The sequence below is a fragment of the Dasypus novemcinctus genome, chromosome 5 (assembly GCF_030445035.2).
Source record: "Dasypus novemcinctus isolate mDasNov1 chromosome 5, mDasNov1.1.hap2, whole genome shotgun sequence".
Taxonomy (NCBI): Eukaryota; Metazoa; Chordata; class Mammalia; order Cingulata; family Dasypodidae; genus Dasypus; species Dasypus novemcinctus.
The window spans coordinates 158,001,505-158,022,163 of NC_080677.1; the positions used below are offsets into that span (position 1 = coordinate 158,001,505).

At 39.3% G+C, this 20,659-nt stretch overlaps 1 protein-coding gene across 5 annotated transcripts in view; it reads right to left on the bottom strand.

Moving 5' to 3' along the window:
- Positions 1-20,348, bottom strand: part of ANKRD26 (ankyrin repeat domain containing 26) — a 125,382-nt gene extending 105,034 nt beyond the window's left edge. For 3 of the 5 annotated variants that reach the window (XM_071215475.1, XM_071215474.1, XM_071215473.1), the window contains exons 1-6: positions 19,570-20,348; positions 10,233-10,347; positions 9,086-9,259; positions 7,427-7,533; positions 5,897-6,034; positions 3,744-3,814 (exon numbers count right to left, since the gene is read on the bottom strand). In XM_071215475.1, coding sequence (XP_071071576.1) covers positions 3,744-3,814; positions 5,897-6,034; positions 7,427-7,533; positions 9,086-9,259; positions 10,233-10,347; positions 19,570-19,796 — 832 coding nt within the window. In that variant the 5' untranslated portion in view covers positions 19,797-20,348. The remainder of the gene's footprint in view (positions 1-3,743; positions 3,815-5,896; positions 6,035-7,426; positions 7,534-9,085; positions 9,260-10,232; positions 10,348-19,569) is intronic. The other 2 variants (XM_058297776.2, XM_004470751.4) reach the window with 1 other exon arrangement.
- Between the last annotated feature and the right edge of the window lie 311 nt (positions 20,349-20,659).

The window sequence follows — 20,659 nt, forward strand, 5'->3', positions numbered from 1 at the left end:
AAGTCGCAAGACTCAGTTACTTTGAAAATTAAAGAACAAGGTAGCAGAATATGGGTATTATCCACAAAATTAATGTATTGAAAATACATAAAGCAAATAAATCTAACTGCATACCTAAGTATACAAGAAAAAACTGATAAAAATGACAGAATAGTTATCTGGGTTTACAAATATAAACAGGGATTTAGTATAATATAAATCAAGACTGGACCATCCATATAATTAAAATAAAAGATATTTTTTACTCTGATTTTTAAATCAGAAGTAATTATGTTTATTTTATCTCAGAATTTTACTGAAGATTAATCAGAGAAAAAGGACAGATTATAATTACCTAATATTGTCACATTAACTTACGTTCAAATACCTATGTGGTGATTTATGAAAAAATCTGGTAGGACTTAGTTAGATGTGATATGATTTATTCATATTTGGGCTTCAGAGTACCAATCACATAAACAGTAGACATTACAATGACTCTCAAATTGTACTTTTCAAAAGGTTATTAACAAATAGCTTAAGAGGACTTGGCCCAATGGATAGGGCGTCCGCCTACCACATGGGAGGTCCACGTTCAAACCCTGGGCCTCCTTGACCGGTGTGGAGCTGGCCCATGTGCAGTGCTGATGCGCACAAGGAGTGCCGTGCCACGCAGGGGTGCCACGCAGGGGTGTCCCCGCGGAGGGGAGCCCCACACGCAAGGAGTGCGCCCTGTAAGGAGAGCCGCCCTGCGTGAAAAAAGTGCAGCCTGCCCAAGAATGGTGCCGCACACACGGAGAGCTGACACAACAAGATGACGCAACAAAAAGAAACACAGATTCCTGGTGCTGCTGATAAGGACAGCCGCGATCAGAGAACCACACACGGCAAATGGACACAGAGAGCAGACAACAGGGGGAAAGGATAGAGAAATAAAATTTTTAAAAAGTTATATGCAACTTATTTTTCAGGAATCTTACTTGACATAGTTGATACTCCATCCCTGAAACACCTTTTTAAAAATGTTTGTAACATCATTTTCTCTAATTACTCCCCTACTTCTTTTGAACAGTCTTCAGTCTTCTTTACCAACTCATTTTCCTCTATTGACCCCTGTTCCCCAGGATTTTGTCACTGTTCTTGTTCTCATTCTCCATGTTCCATCACAAACAAGCTTATTCAGGCCTATGACTTTGCCTAATAATTATAATCAGATTACTCCAAACCTGTATTTCCAACCTCGGAGCTCTGCCTCCAGATGTAAAGTTCTATTATCCAATTACCTACTGATTATTTCTACCTGAATATTCCATCAAATTCAGCATGTATCCAAAAACAAAAAACAAAAACGTGCCTTCCCTGTCAATCTGCTGTTCTTCTCTGTTCATCTGACCAATTTCTATTTGTTCTTCACGTGGTTCAATTTAAATGCTCATGCACAACCTGGAAACCTATCAACCATCTTAGATTTCACTCTCTCCCTAGCTTTTTCCATTCATAAGCACAGCATATTGTTTACTGTTATTGCTTTGTTTTCACATCATATTGATTGCACCACTTTATGTTTCCACTGCGACTGCCATAGTTAAACATGGGTCCTTAACTGATGGCTTTCACAGGGAAAAAAAATACAGCAACTACTATAACTACTATTGTTATTTTCTAAATGAGGTTTTTTTAAAAACAAAACAATGAAAAAGACATAATGCCAAGAAAAAGACAAGTATTTTACAGTGAAAAAAAATTATTTTCCTAACTTACCCATTTCACAATGGGTGAAGAGTTCATAATGGACTGACACAGGTCTAAGAACTGGTACAGAGGAAGCCATGCCTTGTATACTGCACAGTCTTGTCTCTCAAAAGGCTCTTGACTTGGTTTCCTTCTATCTATCTTTTATATAGGGGTCAGCAAACTAGAGTGCCAAGCGATAGCCAGCCTGTCATGTCATTTTGTAAATAACATTTTATTGGACAAAGTCATACCTATTCACTTGTGCATCATCCCTGACTGATTGCCCTACAACAGCAGAGTTGAGTCGATATGACAAGCACTGTAAAGAACACAAAGCCTAAAAATATTGACTATCTACTTTTCTTCTGCCAAACATCGCCCTCCTGCCTCTTCACCTGGCACACTTCTCCCCACTCTTATTTTAAATCCCCATACTTATTTTAAATCCCCATACTTATTTTAAATCCTACCTACATTTTTTTTCTTAGGAGGAGATACAGAGGATCGAACCCAGACCTCATACATGGGAAGTAGGCACTCAGCCACTGAGCTACATCCCCTCCCCAACACCTTCTTTTTAAAAGTTCTAATTCCTCACCATAGACTTAAATGTCTGCCATACATCAAACACCAAATATATAATTGATATATGATAATTATATGCTCCTGAAGGGCATCTGCCATATAGTAAGCCCTGAATGAAGTATTATAATAAAAATAACAGTAATAACAAGCAATTGGAGAGCAGTGCTTATGTTTTTAAAATGTTTGTAATCTGCAACATTAGAATAATGCTTAGAACCTAAAAGAAAGACATTGTATAATTATATAAGTGAACAAGGGAATCAATGAATAAAAGTAGGTTATTTTTGGAAAATACTGTGGAAAAACTACAGAACAATTCTATTCTGAGTTTCTTAAAAATTAAAACTATCTATTTCGGGAGTGGGTGTAGCTCAGTGGTTGAATGGCTGCTTTGTATGTACGAGGTCCCAGGTTCAATCCTTGGTACCTCCTAAAAAAAAAAAAAAAAAGCATTACTTTACCTTGTATCTCTGCAACTTGCAAAACTTGATTTACAGAAGTTCTTTGACAACTGTCCACTAAATTAAAGGGGTCTTCATGAAGTTCAGGTTGTATACTACAGTTAGTGACAATCAGGGGCACAAATTTAACTGTAGCATTCTGTTATTGTGAAACACTTTTGCCTTTTTATTAAAATTTGTCAAATCCACATTTGGACTACTTGGTATTTATTTTGCTAATCTTTTGGTTAATAGCAATAAAGTACACTTGTTCTAATGAATTTACAAAATTACTACATCATGACAATTATCCAACAGATAGGAGAAAATGTCTTGTTCTAACAAGGTCAAAGTATCTCACTATGTTTCAACTTTATATGTAAAGAATGAAGCCTATACTAGTGAAGTCTTGTTGACATAACAAAATGTTATGTGTTACATTTTGACTTCTGTACTACCAGTAGGTATCTTTTAAAAATTCTACTGATGTTAGCACATATTTAATTTTCCAGTTCTTACAGAATGCCATTTGTTTATGGTACCAGAAAGGTAGTGCTAAGTTCCTATTTTAAAGATAGTTATTTTTTGTGACACAAATCACTACGTAATAACTAAAATTCATTTACTAAATGTAATCCATTTGTTGTAAAAATAAAATAAAATGTTTTTATAAAAAGGCCAATGTGTTGTGATGTGATTACAGAGGATACATACAACATTCTAATAAAATTATTTTTTATTTATACAGATACATATGGAAATCTCAGGGGTCACGCTTAAATAAATGAATTTCCTTTCAGACAATACTGTTTCAGAATATCAATTGCCTACAATTAACTTCTTAAATAATTCTGAATTCTAGACTACTAAGGAAGAAAAAACATACATGCAATTTACATGTTGATTTTTTTTTTAACTGGTCTTTCATTATCAAAACCTTCTTGCTTTGATTTTCTTTACATATAGTAGAACCACCAAGAGTAATTTCATTATCAGAAGTCTTACCTGGATTATTATTTTGAGAGGAATTTTTAGGTAGCTTTTCTTCTTTATATGAAGAAATTAGTTGGCGACTGCTGTGTATTTAAAAAATTGATAGTATTACTATTTTAATGCTGAAATGAAGAACATTTACCATATATATTAAATAATTCTCAAAAGATTTCAGAACATGTCAGAGATAAGTGCTCAGAACTTTAATTATCCCATAGCCTTCAAACTTATAAGCTCTACAAACTTATTAAGCATTTACTTGAAGAAGAAGAAAAATAAAAATAAAGTGAAGTAGCCCTGAGTTGAGGGTAGTCCTGCTCAGTAAATTAACTGAAGTAAGTGTGACATAGTAGACAGTTTTCCTGTACTTGGCAGCAGTCCCAGCTCTGTAACACACAGCTGTTAATTCTTGGACAAGTCCTGCTCTGGAGCTCAATGTCATCTTCTATAAAATAAGATTTTACTGCCCTACTTCACCAGGCTGTTATGAGAATTTAATGAGATGATGTATAAAACATTGCTCATCGAACAGTGAAGCAATGCAATAACGTGTCTTGACCTTTATTGCTGAAACCATTTTGGAATCTAAAAACCCAATGCATTTTTTCATAGGTTTAATTATTCAAATGTTGCAGTTTTCAGATAATATTATTAAGTTCTAATTTTGGTTACTGTTACATTCATGTGGTTTGTAATTTCAGGGCATCTTAGCTACTATATAACTTGTAAATAAATGTATATTATAAAAATATTCCCTCATTAAATTAGATAACATAATTTTACCCTGTTATTGTAGCTAATCACACCAAAGGCAGAAAACCAATAAAGGTCAAGATCTGGCTTGCACTACTATTCATTCTCTACCCACCCAAACTCTAAAACAGCAGATCTTTATTAGAACAATGCTTAATCCCACATTCATCTCCAATTAACTTGGAAGATGTAACCCATCTTTAGTACATGGATACTGATGTGTCATGAAGGAGACTTGGCTTTCTTTAGTCCAACCAACCTATCATTGATTCAGAGAACTCTGCTGAATGGCTGCCTTGTGAAACACTATTTGAAAATTACGCCAGCTTCAAAAAGTTGAGGTGGCCAAGCAAGTCACTTTTTTATGGGAAAAAGGCCACTTGAGGGACCTAAAAAAGAGTATATCACAGAATTAAAGGGTCCTGGGGATACAGATTTAGTAGCAAAGATGAAAGAAAACTCTGATCTCTTCCTGCAAGATTATTTGAACTTCTATGACAGTTAGAATGATCCCAACTAATATCTGCTGGCAGAAAAGGCAAACTAGGCCCTCAAAGGGAAATTCACCATGACGATCTGGGCTCAACGGTGGGCTCCACACAAAGTTTTGAAGGGAGAGATGGGGGAGTAACCTTTTGCTCACTATGTGTACAACTAAAGCTAGAAGACCCAACTGCCAGGGTAGGGTGCTGGTGTCTGGAAACAAGAGCTGAGCTATAAGCATATGTGAACTGAAAAAAAGATGTAACCCTGAAGACTAAGTGTGGTCACCACTGAAGACTATAAGGATCTAGATCAGCAAGGACATCCTTGTGGCAAAAGTCAATTGTGTCCGGACTGTAGGACCAGTTTTCAACAGCAACACTGCAACAACAGATGCAGGGGAAACACTGGAATGTCCTCTCTTTCCTCCTCTGACTTGTGGAAGAGGACTGTCTTCTTTTGATTTAGTAAACCCCATCGAGTTCTTAGAAAATTCAAGGAGGTAGATGTAGGAGATAACCCCAAGGGGAAATACAGGATCTTCTGCTAAATTGGACATTTCAAAACTCAAATAATTAATTAGAAAAATCAAAGATGTAACCCTATTTGAATCCCATGGATAAAGGTTATACTTGGAATGAAACGGATGTTAGTTCTCATTTCATTAAGAATGAAAAGTCTTAAAAATCCTGAGACATACCTATTTCCATAAAGAATACTGCATCTGCTGCTACTTTTAACTAGTCTAGCCTCAGAGTGGACTTTGCCTCTTGCTTAATTTCTGGCTGCTGAAGTGAATTAATTCACAGCCATTCTAAGACTACTTGAACCAAACTATAAAATCTCCCTCACCAGTTGTATTAGTAACAGTTATAATTATTTTAAAACTCACCATTTAGTCTTAACTAGTATATAATGTAAACACTTACATATTAAAACCACTAATAAGAGCATAATCTTCTGCAGTCCATCCATAGATATCTTGAGAAAAAACATCAATACCTTGCTGAAGAAGAAGACTGACTATATTTGTTGATTCATAATTTACAGCAAGCATGAGGGCTGTTCTAAAATAACAGAAAGATAACTTCACCCTCAGGAACGTTAATTAAGCTATTTAAACAGCTAATATGATATATACTTTATTAAGTTAATATCTTTGCCTGTCTGTAGAGAAGTGACTAATTACCGATACTAACAGACATAAGCATCTTGGTTGTTCCTGTGGTCATCTTCGTAATTTACCTCCAAGACTAAAAGGAAGGGGAAAGGCAAAAGGACGTCTCTGGTTCCACCAGGGTATCAATAGTAGAAGTTGCTAATATAAAGCCCTTTGATGGACAAGAAACTCTATTGTGGTCACTTATCTGAAGTTAAGTGAAGATTTAAATGAAGAATTCTTCATTTCTACCTACTCTGTTGTATTTAATATTTTTTAATTCAAATTCAACTAGGGGTTAATAAGTAAAAGCTATTTGCACTTTTAAAATAATAATAGTAATAATAATGGTAATAAAAACAGTCATACTAGTTGCAGTTAAGGAGGCTGATGAGCATGTGCTAAGCATTGAATTAAAGTCTATTTATATATTTCCTTACTTACATCCACCATTGAAGCACGTATTACTATCCTCATTTGCATATCGGAAAACATATTTGGTGTTGATAAGTGATGTTTCCAAGGTAACACCCCATAAGTAGGAAAGCTAGGAATTAAAACTCAATCTTCTGTGTGTCTAAAGCCCATTACACACAAAAAAAAATAAAAATAAAGCCCATTATACTTCTCTTTATTGCCCATCTATGACTTGTCTTAATTACAGGAAAAGTTTGTTTAATTAAAGCTATCTTATTTCCCCCTGCCCATACCAATTAAAAATGAATACCTCAAAATAAACTAGAAATGAAAAAGGATAAAAACTAATGAGCCCATAGTATCTGGAAAGAGTCATAGTCACATGGCAATAATCTAATGTCAGTATTATTCAAAGCAAGCAAATTAAAGCAGAGACATCAAAAAGACAAAATGACTTTCGCCTCCTATTTTAATGTTTAATATAGCATCTATTAAGTTAAAGTATATAAGAAGCAGAGGTCAAAACTACATACATAAGGACTAAGAAATTCAATATTGTGTTATAAAGTAATAAAGTTAGAATCAATACTTTATAAAATGAATAAAACTAATACAAGATTCATATGACAAAAAAATCAAATTATGAATTACAACCATCAAAAAATATCAAAAAGGAGTATGAATCTTGCTACAGCCTGGTCTTCATGTTGTTCCATCACAATGATTGCTTCTTTACTAACTAATGATTTATGTTGATATTTTTCATGGTATACCAATGATTATAAATTAATCCTCTTCTTATTAATTCAATCTCTGACTTCAGTGATTGTTACCACTCTAGAAGACCACTAAGGTATAAAAAAAGAAAAAAAAAGTACTGTACCTTTTTGTCTTATCAACTGCATGTATATTTGCTTCTTTCTTTACTAAAAATTCCACCATTTGCTGTTTGTTTTCACTTACAGCAAGTAAAAGTGGTGTGAAGTCATCCTGTAAATTAGTAAAAATAATTTATGATTTACAAAATTATCTTTTTCTCAACTAAAATTAAAACCTTAAAAGAAGATTCCTTCAGTCTCATCTCTCACCCATACAGCCAATTCCCTTCATCATTTGTATATCTGATCAAAAAGGAAAGAATAAGAAATAAAGTCACATACTAAAAACTGCATTTAATTTTCCTGGGTACAGGTAAAACAGAGACTAGTGAATTCAAACTGCACCTTAATTTCATAATCAATAAATTCATTTCATCCCAACTTCCAGCAAGATATTCTAGACTTAAGCACAGAGCTTAGACTCTTATCTAAGTGGCTGTTTCTCCCAGTATAGGATAATATGTCAGTTAATTATTTGTTCTTCTGTCTTGTTGCCCATTTAAACACTGCCTGTTCAATGACAATCTTGTTTCCTCATAATCCCCCTAAAAGTGATCACTAGGCAAATTTATAACTCATGCTTCCCAAAAATAAGAATTATTATCCACAAAATTGAAAAGCACATTGCACCCAAGTATATAAAGTGAAAAAAAAAAAATCTCTTCTTCATATTTTCCCAAAATTACTAAATTTCAAAATTGCCCTGAATATTTCTGATTGTTCTCTCCTTTTTCCTTTTCCTATTTTTTTCCCCTTTTAAGCTTTGGCCATTGAGAGATAAATCACTTTTTTTTTTAGAGTAATCTTTATGACCATCTTTTTTTTTAAGATTTATTTATTTCTCCCCACCCTCTTCATTGTCTGCTCTCTGTATCCATTTGCTGTGCATTCTTCTGTGTCTGCTTGTCTTCTCTTTAGGCGGCACCAGGAACCAATCCTGGGAGCTTCCAGAGTGGCAGAGAGGCACTCAATCTCTTACACCACCTCAGCTCCCTCATCTGCTGCATTCTTGTTTTATTTTTTTGTCTTTATTTATTTTTTTAATGTATCAGTGTCTCTCTTTGCTGCATCATCTTGCTTCACCAGCTCTCCACGTAGACCAGCTTGCTATGTGGGCCAGCACTCCTGTGCAGGCCAATACTCTGCTCAGGCCAGCGTGCCGCACAGGACAACACTCCGCGTGGGCCAGCTCTCTGCTCAGGCCAGCTCACTGCACAGGCCAGCACTCCAGGTGGGCTAGCTTGCTGCATGGGTCAGTTTGCCTTCACCAGGAGGCCCCAGGAATCAAACCCTAGACCTCCTATATGGTAGACAGGAGCCCAATTGCCTGAGCCACATCCACTTTCCAAACCACTTTTATGGAAATCATTTTTCCATAAAACAGGAACTTGTAAACAACAGCAGGAATTCTATTTAGTATAAAATGCATTTATCTTATTTGATTTTTGAAAAAAGTCTGTTTACAAAGCAAATTTGCTTTCTTGTGTTGTTTTGCACTAATTAGAAAAATAGCATGAATGAGGATTTTAGATAATTAAGTTATTCCAAACATTTTCATTCAGGGAATGCTTCAGCTTCCAAATATATAAAATAAACACTAGTTACATCAATATTAAAACAATTTTATTTCAAATATTTTGTAAGTGAAACTGGTAAATACACACCTTGTTTCTTGCTTCAATATTTGCATTGTGAGAAAGCAGTTTTGCTGCTATTGGTATATTCTGACCATAGACAGCATAGTGAAGAGCAGTGTTCCCACTGACGTCTGCAAGATTTGGGTCAGCACCATGTTCTAGCAGAATAGTTGCACATTCCTCATCCTGGCATTGTACAGCCTATCAGTATCAGAAGGAGAAAGAGACCAAAAATTCTAGAAATTAAAAGTAAACATTTCATGGCCCATTTCATACAAAATTATTGTGAAATTTATTTTTAAAATGTTCTAACCTATCAAAATTTAAAAATTAATTTTGAAAAACGTGCTAGAGGAAAGACTGAATTTTGTTTTAATCAATATTACAAAATAATTATTATATGAATAGAGGATAAGGAACACAGCCAAAAATTACAGGAAAAATATACCAAAGATATGCTATAGTTAGTGGTAATACTCTGATGATCTTTTTTTTTTCACTTTCCAAAATTTCATTGGGAAGTTACTTTAAATTTAGATACACAAGATTTGGTATTCTTATAATTCATAATAAATGTTCCACAAAAATGAAGTGTGTTGGTACAGGGTAGTTGCATGGGAATTTCACACATGTGCATGATTGTTTTGTAAGATCACAAACTAAAGCAGACAACTGGGGGAGGGAGGGTAGAGAAATAAATAAAAAATAAATCTTTAAAAAAAAGATACGAAGTGATTCATAAAACTATTGTTTACACATATTTAAGAAAGACTGTAAATAAGCAGTGGCTTGCTACGTGCATATGCATACATGCCTTAATTACTACAAAGGATTACAAAACTGTAGGCAGAGACTTGAATATCCCATAGCACCTAGCACCAGGCCTTGGGCAGAGTAAATGAGCAATAAATATTTTTTAATAAAAAATGAGTGTTGTATGAAAGTTAAATAATAATAATGTTATTTTTCTAGATTGTGTGACAATGGCATTTTACAACTTTTAAAATATGGAGTTTGTTGTTACTGCTTTTTCTTTATAAATAAATATTCACGGTCATATTTTTTTTAAAAAGTAAACATTACAAATGTTTCACCAGTTACGTATATGAATTTGGTTTTATCCTAAGAATTTAAGTCAAATGCATCTAATGTTGAAATAGTTGGCCATGCATACCTTAATCAGAGCTGTCCTGTTTTCACTGTCACACAGGTTAATCTGGCATTTTCTCTCTACCAGGAGAGTTACCACTTCTGTATGGCCATTGGCACAGGCCAGATGCAGAGCAGTCCTATAAAGTGAGAGGACTTTTTAGGAAATTATACTCATTATCTCAAGACATACAATTATTAGTTTAACTGTAAACATTAAATAGCATGAATAGCATGTTATTCCTATGTCTACAAAGCAAATCCTTGATTTTCTTGTGAAGAAAGTTAAATATTTATTAGCCCTTATTACTCACTACATAAAATGAAAGAGCAGGATCTCTAGATTCAGCCCAACTTGGATTTGAATCCTCTTTTAACTCTGTGACTTAATATTAACACTTGACTTTCTGTGCCTCCATTTTCTCATCATTCCAGCTTCTCTCAGCCTCACAGGGTAGCTTTCAGCCTCTGTCAGCTGCAGCTGATCCTGGAGTCCTCTATCACATAAGCAGGATAAATATGGCAACTGTCTTTCTCTGTGTTTCTGCTTTCAGTTCTCAGTTTATATAAGACCCTAGCAAGAGGGTGGGGACCCAACCTGGGTCACATGTCATTGCCGCAGTTGAACCAAAGGGTCCCATACCCATAGAAATGGGTTAGTTCTAAGAACTAATCCCAGAATTTGGTCTTCTTGGATTCACAAAAGCACTCCAAACTCTAACAGCAACCATTATTTTTTTAAAGCAGTTTTATTGAGATATATTCATATACCATACAACCTATCCAAAGTATACAATCAATAGCTTTTACTATAATAACAATGTTGTGCATTCATAACCAAAAAATTTTAGAACAGCATCAGGAGACTTGCGGGAAGATGGCGGACTAGAAAGACATGGGACTCTCTTCACCCTCAGAAAAATAATAGAGGAAAGGCTGAAACAGCCTAGAAAAAGATGTTCTAGGGTTTAGGACACCAGGAGAAGGCTGAACACTACCCAGAGGAGAAAGGGACAAAGGATGGAAATCACGACTATAGAACTGTGAGTTGAAACCAGTGGCTGCTGCTGCCAGTATCATCCCCCACACAAAGGACACTTTAGAACTTTCAGGCCTTTAGGTATGTGACTACAAAGGGGACTCCAGGGATCTACCACCCCAGGAAAGGTGAGAGAGAGGGACACAGCCCAGGGCTGGCTCAGCTTCTGACCTAGAAATTTGGACTGCTATGTTCCAGGAGCCCTTCCAGGACAGGTGGGACTGCACCTTTGTTTGTCTTGAAAACTGGCAAGGGGCTAAAGATATAAAACCTTCCCAATCTCCTTCTTTACTAACAGGGACTTAAGGGGAGTAGAAATATTTCCAACCAGGGAAAAGGGAGAGGGCTGCCAGAAAGGGCTAGAGGGGAAAGCAGTTGTGACTCAACTGATAGTCCACCTACCATATGGAAGGTTGAGGGTTAAACACCCAGGCCTCCTGACCCGTGTGGTGAGCTGGACCACACGCAGTACTACCGCGTGCAAGGAGTGCCATGTCCATACGCAGGGAGTATGCCCTGCAAGAAGAGCCACAGGCGCAAAGAAAACACAGCCCGCCCAGGAGCGGCGCCCCACAAGCTGAGAGCAGATGCAGCAAGATAACGCAACAGAAAGAGACACAGGTTCCTTGTGCCGTGTGACAAGAATGCAAGCGGACACAGAAGAACACACAGTGAATGGACACAAAAAGAGCAGACATGGGAGGGGAAGGGAAGAGAAATAAATAAAAGAAATCTTAAAAAAAATAAAAGAAAAGGCTGGAGATCTGTCTCAGAGAAAGATTGAATTACAAGGCTCATAGCCTCCAGACAGGAAGCTCTATCACAATGATTCCCTCTGTGTTGCAACAAATACACTCTGACAAATGAACTGAGAACAGCCAAAGAGTGCCATCTGCCGCAGACCAAGGAAGTGCACTCAAAAAAACTAAAAATAAGTACAAGAGGCTTTTTCTGGCCTCTATAGCCTCCCTCCACAAGGCACTAAGAAGTGACTCTACAACCAATTACTGGGTTCAGTGCCCAGTTTTGAGCAACAAGCAGGACAATCCTAACAATCCAGGTCGAGCCAAGAATCAAAGAGCAGTGGTAACATACAGCCTCATGCCACTAAACCCCTACAAAAGAGAAAGAAACTGAGCATCTAAGTAAACTACATCCTAAGCAGATAACTAGATATCAGCAAAAACTCATGGGCCATACTAAGAAAATAGAAAACATGGCCCAAGAAAAGCAATATATCAAAGCCCAGATGAGATGCAGAATTTGAGAGAACTGGTCAGTGAGATATGCACAAATTTCCAAAATCAAATTAATGAGTTGAAAGACAATATGGTTAAAGAGATAAATGACATCAAGAAAACACTGAGTGAGCGCAAAGAAGAATTTAAAATCCTGAACAGAAAAATAATAGGGCCCATGGGAATGACAGACACAATAGGTGAGATCAAAAACACATTTGGGGAAGCAGATTTGGCTCAACTGATAGAGCATCTGCCTACCACATGGGAGGTCCCGGGTTCAAACCCAGGGCCTCCTAGCCCATGTGGTGAGCTGGCCCACATGCACTGCTGATGTACACAAGGAGTGCCGTGCCACACAGGGGTGTCCCCCACGTAGGGGAGCCCCACGTGCAATGAGTGCACCCCATATGGAGAGCCACCCAGCGCGAAATAAAGTCCAGTCCACCCAGGAGTGGCGCTGCACACATGGAGAGCTGTGCTGACGCAGCAAGATGATGCAACAAAAAGAGACACAGATTCCCGTGACGCTGACAAGAATAGAAGCGGACACAAAAGAACACACAGCGAATGGACACAGAGAGCAGACAACTGGGGGCGGGGGAGGGAGAGAAATAAATACAAAATAAATAAATCTTTAAAAAAAAAAAAAAAGATGGTTTCTTCTCCTTAGTGCCTATGGGAACCCACCTTATCCACATGCTTGCGCAATGGCCATTTTCTTGGTTCCACCAAAAGCATCTGGATGTCGACCAAGCTCCAGACCTCTCCCTCCAGGGTGTTAGGGCAATTGCCACACCTTACCCAATCTTTGGGTTACAGTCTTAACCCCCCAGCACAGTGATGTGAAGACAACATTCTCCCTAACCTTTGGCATACAGGTTCAACCCTCTCAGAGCAAAGAGTTGACCACTTGGCCTTCCCTAACCTTTGGGGGACAGGTCAACCCCTCTCAGACCTGTGGGTTGCTGACCTACCTCAACCACCCTAATCCTTGGGGAATGTGCTCCACCCTCTCTGTACCCTGGGGCAGCAAAACTCTCCCAGAACATTGGGCAGGAACACCCATCCTCTTCAACTACTGGGCCAAACTCACCCTCTCAGTACACATGGGTGGAGTTCCTCTCTTGGCCCAAGGTGATGCTCGAATTCAAGATCTCAGCTTCCATGGTTTTCCTCTTAAAGCTGTTTCTCCTTCAATCTCTTCTTTCTATGTCCTTTTTATTCCAGGCTGACAGTGGTTTTGTTCATACACCTCTCTCAAAATCCTTGTTGGTTTAGCATGCAGGAAGCAGAAGTCCAAGCCAGCAGGCAGTAAGACTTTCCAAAAGTCTTTCCAACATAACTACATCTTCAATCCTAATTTACAAGTTCCAAGTTTAGTTAAGTCCTCCAATGGGGCACTTTCATCTGGGAGCTTGATTTCCAGAAACTTGGAATTTCCAGAATCAGTTTCTGTTTTCTTTGTTCCTGACAGTTCAGTCCTCAGTAATTCTCTCTCGTCTAGCATTTTGCTATAAGCTGCGAGCAGAAGCCAAGCTGCAATTCCCAGGTTTACTTTGGAAATTTCTTCAGCTAAATACCCAAGTTCGCCATTTTCAAATTCTGCCTTTCATAAAACACCAGCAGTTAATCTTACTAAATTCTCTGCAACTTTAAAACATGGATTGCTTTTCTCCAGTTTCCAATATTAGTTTCATCATTTACTTCTAAGGCACCATAAAAAGTCTCTTTAGCATCCATATTGCTATCAATAATCTCTTCAAAGCACTATAGGTCTTTTCTTCCAGGCATCTCACAACTCCTCCAAAAAACACCCCTTACCCATTTATAAAACTGTTCCAGCATTTTGGTAATTACAAAAGCACTTTCCCACTCCTTGGTATCAAATTCTGTATTAGTCAGCCAAAGGGGTGCCGATGCAAAATACCAGAAATTAGTTGGTTTATATAAAGGGTATTTATTTGGGGTAGGAGCTTATAGATACCAGGCCATAAGCATAAGTTACTTCCCTCACCAAAGTCTATTTTCATGTATTGGAGCAAGATGGCTGCCGATGTCTGCAATAGTTCAGGCTTCCTGGGTTCCTCTGGGTTCAGTGACTCTGTTTTCTTCTCAAGATCAGCTGTAGACTATGAGGCTCTCTAGGCTTGCCTCTCCCCCACAAGGTCAGCTGTAGACTATCAGGCAAATGGCTCTGTCTCTTCCCCCAGGGCTCCAGCTTAAGACTTCAGCATCAAACTCCAACATCAAAACTTCAACATTGGGAAGTGGATGTGGCTCAACTGATAGAGGGTCCGCCTACCATACAGGAGGTCCAGGGTTCAAACCCAGGGCCTCCTGGCCTGTGTGGTGAGCTGGCCCATGCGCAGTGCTGATGTGCGCAAGAAGTGCTGTGCCACACAGGGGTGTCCCCATGTAGGGGAGCCCCACGTGCAAGGAGTGCGCCCTGTAAGGAGAGCCGCCCAGCACAAAAGAAAGTTCAGCCTGCCCAGGAATGGCACCGCACATGGAGAGCTGACACCTAAGATGATGCAACAAAAAAGAAACACAGATTCCTGTGCCGCTGACAACAACAGAAGCGGACAAAGAAGACCAAGCTGCAAATAGATGCAGAGAACAGACAACTGGGGGGGGGGGATAAATAAATAAATCTTTTAAAAAAAAGAAAAGAAACATTCCCAGCACTGCTGATAAGGATAGAAGGGGTCACTGAAGAACACACAGCGAATGGACATAGAGAACAGACAACTGGGGGGGGGGGGGGGGGGAGGAGGGGGGTGAAGGGAGAGAAATTTAAAAAAATAAATCTTTAAAAAAAAACAAAACAGTATATATTGGGTCATGCTTTTTTAACCATTCTGCCAAGCTCTGCCTTTTGACTGGGAGTGTAATCCATTTACAGTTATTGAAATTATCACTAATAATACAGGACTTTCTTCTACCATTTTGCTATTCATATAGCCTTTATAAGTCTTATACCTTTTTTATCCCTCACTTTCATTATCATCTACTTTTATATTTATTTGATTTTTTGTGTTGTATCATATTGAATGCTACTGGATATACTGTTCATCTGTTTTCCTTGTGGTTAGCATAGGGTTAAAATAATATTTGGATTCATACAAATTTAACTTCAATAACATGCATGTATACTTATCCTATATCTCTCTGTTTCCTATTTGTCTGTACTTGTTAACACCTGTTTCTATATTGTAGGTCCAAAAACACAGATTTATCATTTTTATGCATTTGCATTTGAGCACCTGTAAGAAATAAGAACTGGAGTTACATACCAAATAATATACCACAAAAATACTGGAAGTTTTAATTAACCAAATGGTTACCTTTACCACTGGTCTTTTTTTTCAAAGATTCATTTATTAAATCCTCTCACCCCATTATTTGTGCTGTCTGCTCTCTGTGTCTGTTCATTGTGTGCTCTTTGTGTCTGCTCATCTTCTTTTAGGAGACACCAGGAAATGAACCCAGGACCTCCCATGTGGGAACCAGGTGCCCAACTGCTTGAGTTACATCCACTACCCACATTGTTCTTTATTTCTTTATGCTGCTTTGAACCAGTGCCTAAGTACTTTCCTTTCAGTCTGAAGAACTTCCTTTAGCACTGTTTGTAGGGCATGTCTATTGGTCATAAACTCCCTCAGTTTTTGTTTATCTAAGAACTTCTTAGTCTCATTTTTTTGAAGATTTATTTATTTGTCCCCACCCCCTCATCATTTACACTTGCTGTGTGTTGTTTTTAGGAGGTACCGGGAACAGAACCCAGGACCTCCAACATGGGAGGGAGGTACCTCATCACTTGAGCCATCTCTGTTCCCTGCTTTGTTGTGTCTCTCATCATGTTTTTTTCTTCTTGTGTCTCCTGTTGCATCATCTTATTGAGTCAGCTCACTGTCTTGCTTGTTTTCTTTAGGAGGCACCAGGAACCTCTGCTCCCTGCTTAGCTCTGTCTCTCATCATGTTTTTCTTCTTGTGTCTCCTGTTGTGTCATCTTGTTGTGTCAGTGTGCTGTGTCTGCCTGTCACACCAGTTCACTGTCTTTAAGAGGCACTGGGAACCAAACCACAGAACCACAGACCTCTCATGTGGTAGGCGGGAGCTCAGTCACCTGAGTCACATCTGCTTCCCACTCTCCCTCATTTTTGAAAGAGAGTATCACTGGATATAAAATTCTTGACTGGCAGTTGTTTTCCTTCAGCACTTTAAGTAGCTCAACCCACTGCTTTTTGCCTCCATGATTTCTGATGAGAAACTGCCACTCATTCCTAATTGGGACTCCCTTCTACGTAACTTGTTGCTTTTCTTTTGCAGCTTTCAGAACTCTCTCCCTGTCCTTTGCATCAATCAGGTAATCAGTACAAGACAAAGTGTATTTTCCTTCACTGTTTATCCTGTTTGGTGTTCTCTGAGTTTCTTAGATATGCATATTCATGTTTTTTGCTAGGTTTGGGAAGTTCTCTATCAATATTTTTTGAACTATTCCTTCTGCCTTTTTCTCTCTTTCTTCTCCTTCTGGGACTCCCATAATGCAAATACTGGTATGCTTGCCACATGGTATCCCAAAGGTGCCTTAGGCTGTTTTCACTTTTAATATTTCCTTTTTCTTTCTGCTCCTCGGCCTGCTTCATTTCAAGTGTCTTGGCTTTAGTTCACTGATTCTTTCTTCTGCCAGCTGCAATCTGTTTTTGAAACCCTCCTGGGCATTTTTCATTTCAATTCATCTACTCAGTAGGTCTGTTTGTTTCATTTTTTAAAATTTCTATCTCTACTTAGACTCTCATATTGCTCATCCATTGCTTTCCTGGTATCCTTTGTTCTTTCTCTGTACTTTCCTTCAACTCCTTGGGCATTTTTAAGATTATCTGAAAGAAAGACTTTGTTCAGCATGTCCACATTCTTGTCTTTATCATTAGTGATTTCTGTATTTTTATCCTCTTCCTTTGGATGGGTCATCATTTCCAGTTTCTTTCTTTGTCTTGTCCTCTTTTGTTGCACACTATACATTTTATTATTTTAAATGTTAACTCTGCAATTTTTCACAAGATGTCTGTTGCTTGGTTTTGTAACCAGCTGGTGGTAAGACGGAAATTTTCTTAAGCCTCAGCCCTCCTATCAGGAAGGTCTGCCCAAGGTGAATGCAGTGAGCAGGGCTTTCCCTATCTCTGGGCCTTTGTCTTGTTCTGGGGCTTTTGCTTGTTCGTTTTGGAGCTTCCTTTTTTACAGAAGTTTGACTGTCCCACTGTTCACCAGGAGACAGACCTACCAATCCTGGATGTTTGAAGCCAGTAAACCTTTGTCCCAAACTGTCTGCCTCTATAGTTTTTGGTTTTTTTTTTTTATATTCCTTTCATTGTCTCATGCTGTTTTTGCCTGGAGGGCAAGTTCTGGGAGAAGAGTTACCCTGGAAAGGACTTTTCCAAATCAGTCTTTCCCATCCAAAACAGGGCCAGAAACTCAGAAAGGGGACACAAACTGGCTCCACAGTACCTAAGGTGGGGATTAGAAAGAGTGCCAAAAGCTCTCTGATGGCTCCCTAAAGATGTTATTTTCTGGCCTACCCAGCAAATGCAGCCCTTCAGCTAACTGTCCCCAGCAGCCCTGAGAAAGCTCTGTGTCTATAAATCTCCACTTTCTTCGCCTTTGTCTGGGGCAGGGTTGAAACAATGGCCATTACTGCCTTTGTCCAGGGTGGGGTTGAAACAATGGCTGCCACTACCTTTGTCTGGACAGGAGTGGAAACAATGGTTGCCATCAGAGCCTGAAGCCCAGCAATCCTAATTCACTAATCAAAAGCCATGATCAGAGATGGCCCTGCCACCCCTATACTTGGGGAAGAGATTTTTATGCCCTTTCTGTCACCAGCAAGCTAGCCAGGGACTGGACCCCACAGCAGCCTGCTGCAAGAGCAGGGGGGATGGCACCAGTTGCTGCCATGCAGAGAGAACAATTTATAGTTCTTTACCATAGTTTATCAGCCTCTTCCATTTTTCCCTGGATGCTCTACAGTATATTTCTGGCCTCCAGAGTTTCGAAATAGTTGTTTCCCATGCACTCCTAAGTCTGCTTACAGAGTACCAAATTTAAAGTGATTTAACCAAATATCAACAACTGAAAAATAAAATTGCCTATACAATGCTTTATTTTTAATGTACACAATTAAAAAGTAATGTTATGCATTACAGAAAAATACGTGATGAGAGAAATCTCACAATATATCAATTTCTGGACTAAACATTCTGCTACAATCCAATTTCTATTTTATGCATAGTATACACTAATATGGATACCTATGTATGTATGTACTTTGCCAAGGGACCTTGAAAGGAAACATGGGAGTGGGAACATAGCTCTGTGTTGAATAGGATGACACATGTATATCAAAATGTAAGCTCTTTTTATATTTATCAGTTTTACATAAACCAAATAAAAATATGAAGGTCTAAAAATCTTTGAGTAACATATTGTAACTGTATTTTACTGTTGTGGTGAAACCTCTTTGGAAATAAAGAGAATCTTTGCATTACTCTGTGCTTATAGATTTTATTATGTGTACATGTTGTTTCCCACATTTATTTTATTTATATTTACAGGTTAATAATTTTATTACTCTGTACTTATAAAATTTTAATTGTGTCCTTATGAAAATTAAAGTACTATTGTAATTTATTTATAATTTATTTATTGCATACATTCATAAGTAAAGAAAATGCTAGCTTTCAGTTAGAGGTCAGAGAAAATACAGGTAGTAGGTTCATTTTTTTCAATTCAAGCTCATGGACCCCCTGAAGGACCCCTGGTTAAGAACCTCTGCTCTAGGGGGACAGTCCCTGGAGTACAGACTCTTGGGGGGCAACACCTCGACCCCTCTCCAGCGACAGCCCCTTCACCCTTAGGGGACAGCCTCTGGAGGTCGGCCTCTCGGGGGACGCTCCTGGGGTGACAGCTCAGGAAAGACGGCCTCTCGGCGAACGGCCATTGGGGGACAAGAGGGTCCAGTCTGTTCCCCGACTCCCTCCGAATCCCCTCCCGCCGGCCCACCCCACCCGACGCGCGGCCCCCATCACCTGTTCATTTTGTCCCTATCATTCAGGCCGTTCTTCCCGAGCAAGAGGATCTGCTGCACTTTGGCCACGTTGCCGCTGCTGGCGGCCCTGTGGATCTTGCCGAGGTCCCGGTCGCGGAGGAGGTACCCGGACTCCACGCCCGGTCCCGGCCCGCCGTCCCTGCGCGGGCTGCCAGAGGCCGGCGGCGGCTCGCCCTTCTTGCTCCCGAAACCGAAAATCCTCTTCATCGCCGAGGCACTAGTTACGGGGACACCTCACCTGCCCCTCCGCTCCTCGCTGTACCGGGAGGTCAGAACCAGCGCTAGAGGGGCTCTCACCCGGTCTCGCCACAACATGCCCACAGGGAAGCTCGCGCTCTGGAACCTCCCCGCCCACAATAACCGTAGCCAAGCGATGCCTCGAAACAGAAGTACGCGTGCGCGCCTCAGAGCCGGCGTCGCTGCGCGTGCGCACGGAGTCCGGTTCGCGAGGGTTTCCAGTGCGCGTGCGCAAAGCCAATGCGCCTTTCTTCTCCGCGTCGGCGTCTGGGTAGCAGGGTTGTTTTCGGGGGTCCCTGGGATGCGCTGCGTGGGCGGGAAGATTTGCAAAATGAAGGTTCGTACTTGTGGGAAAGCATTCTTTGCACAGGACGGAGGCTAGCGTGGTTTGGAACTTTAGCATTCGTACTCGAGAAAGTTTCCCTCAAAAACTCCCGGAGTCTCCTTATTCCTCAATTCGTCCCCCATCCCTCTGCGCCCCGGCCAGTCTCCATGGGAACTTGGCGAGTGCATTCACGGCATGCCGTTTCCATGGTTTCAGAGACTGTCGCAATATGTGTCACCAAGTGCCAATTTACGAGAAGCCAAAGCACATTCTGCAGATGAAGTGAAAACGCAATTCCACGGCATGCCCCTCACCCCACGCCTTTGGCCCGAACTCTCCTTTCACCCTTTTTAATTGTTTCTTTTTTTCATTGTTTTCCGCAATTAAATCTTTAATTACCCAAGATATTGATGCTTGGTGTAACAGTCAAGAACATTTTTCTTTAGGTTAGTCAATGGTCCCAAACAATTCATCTTTTCTTACCTAATTTAAAATATTTGACCATACA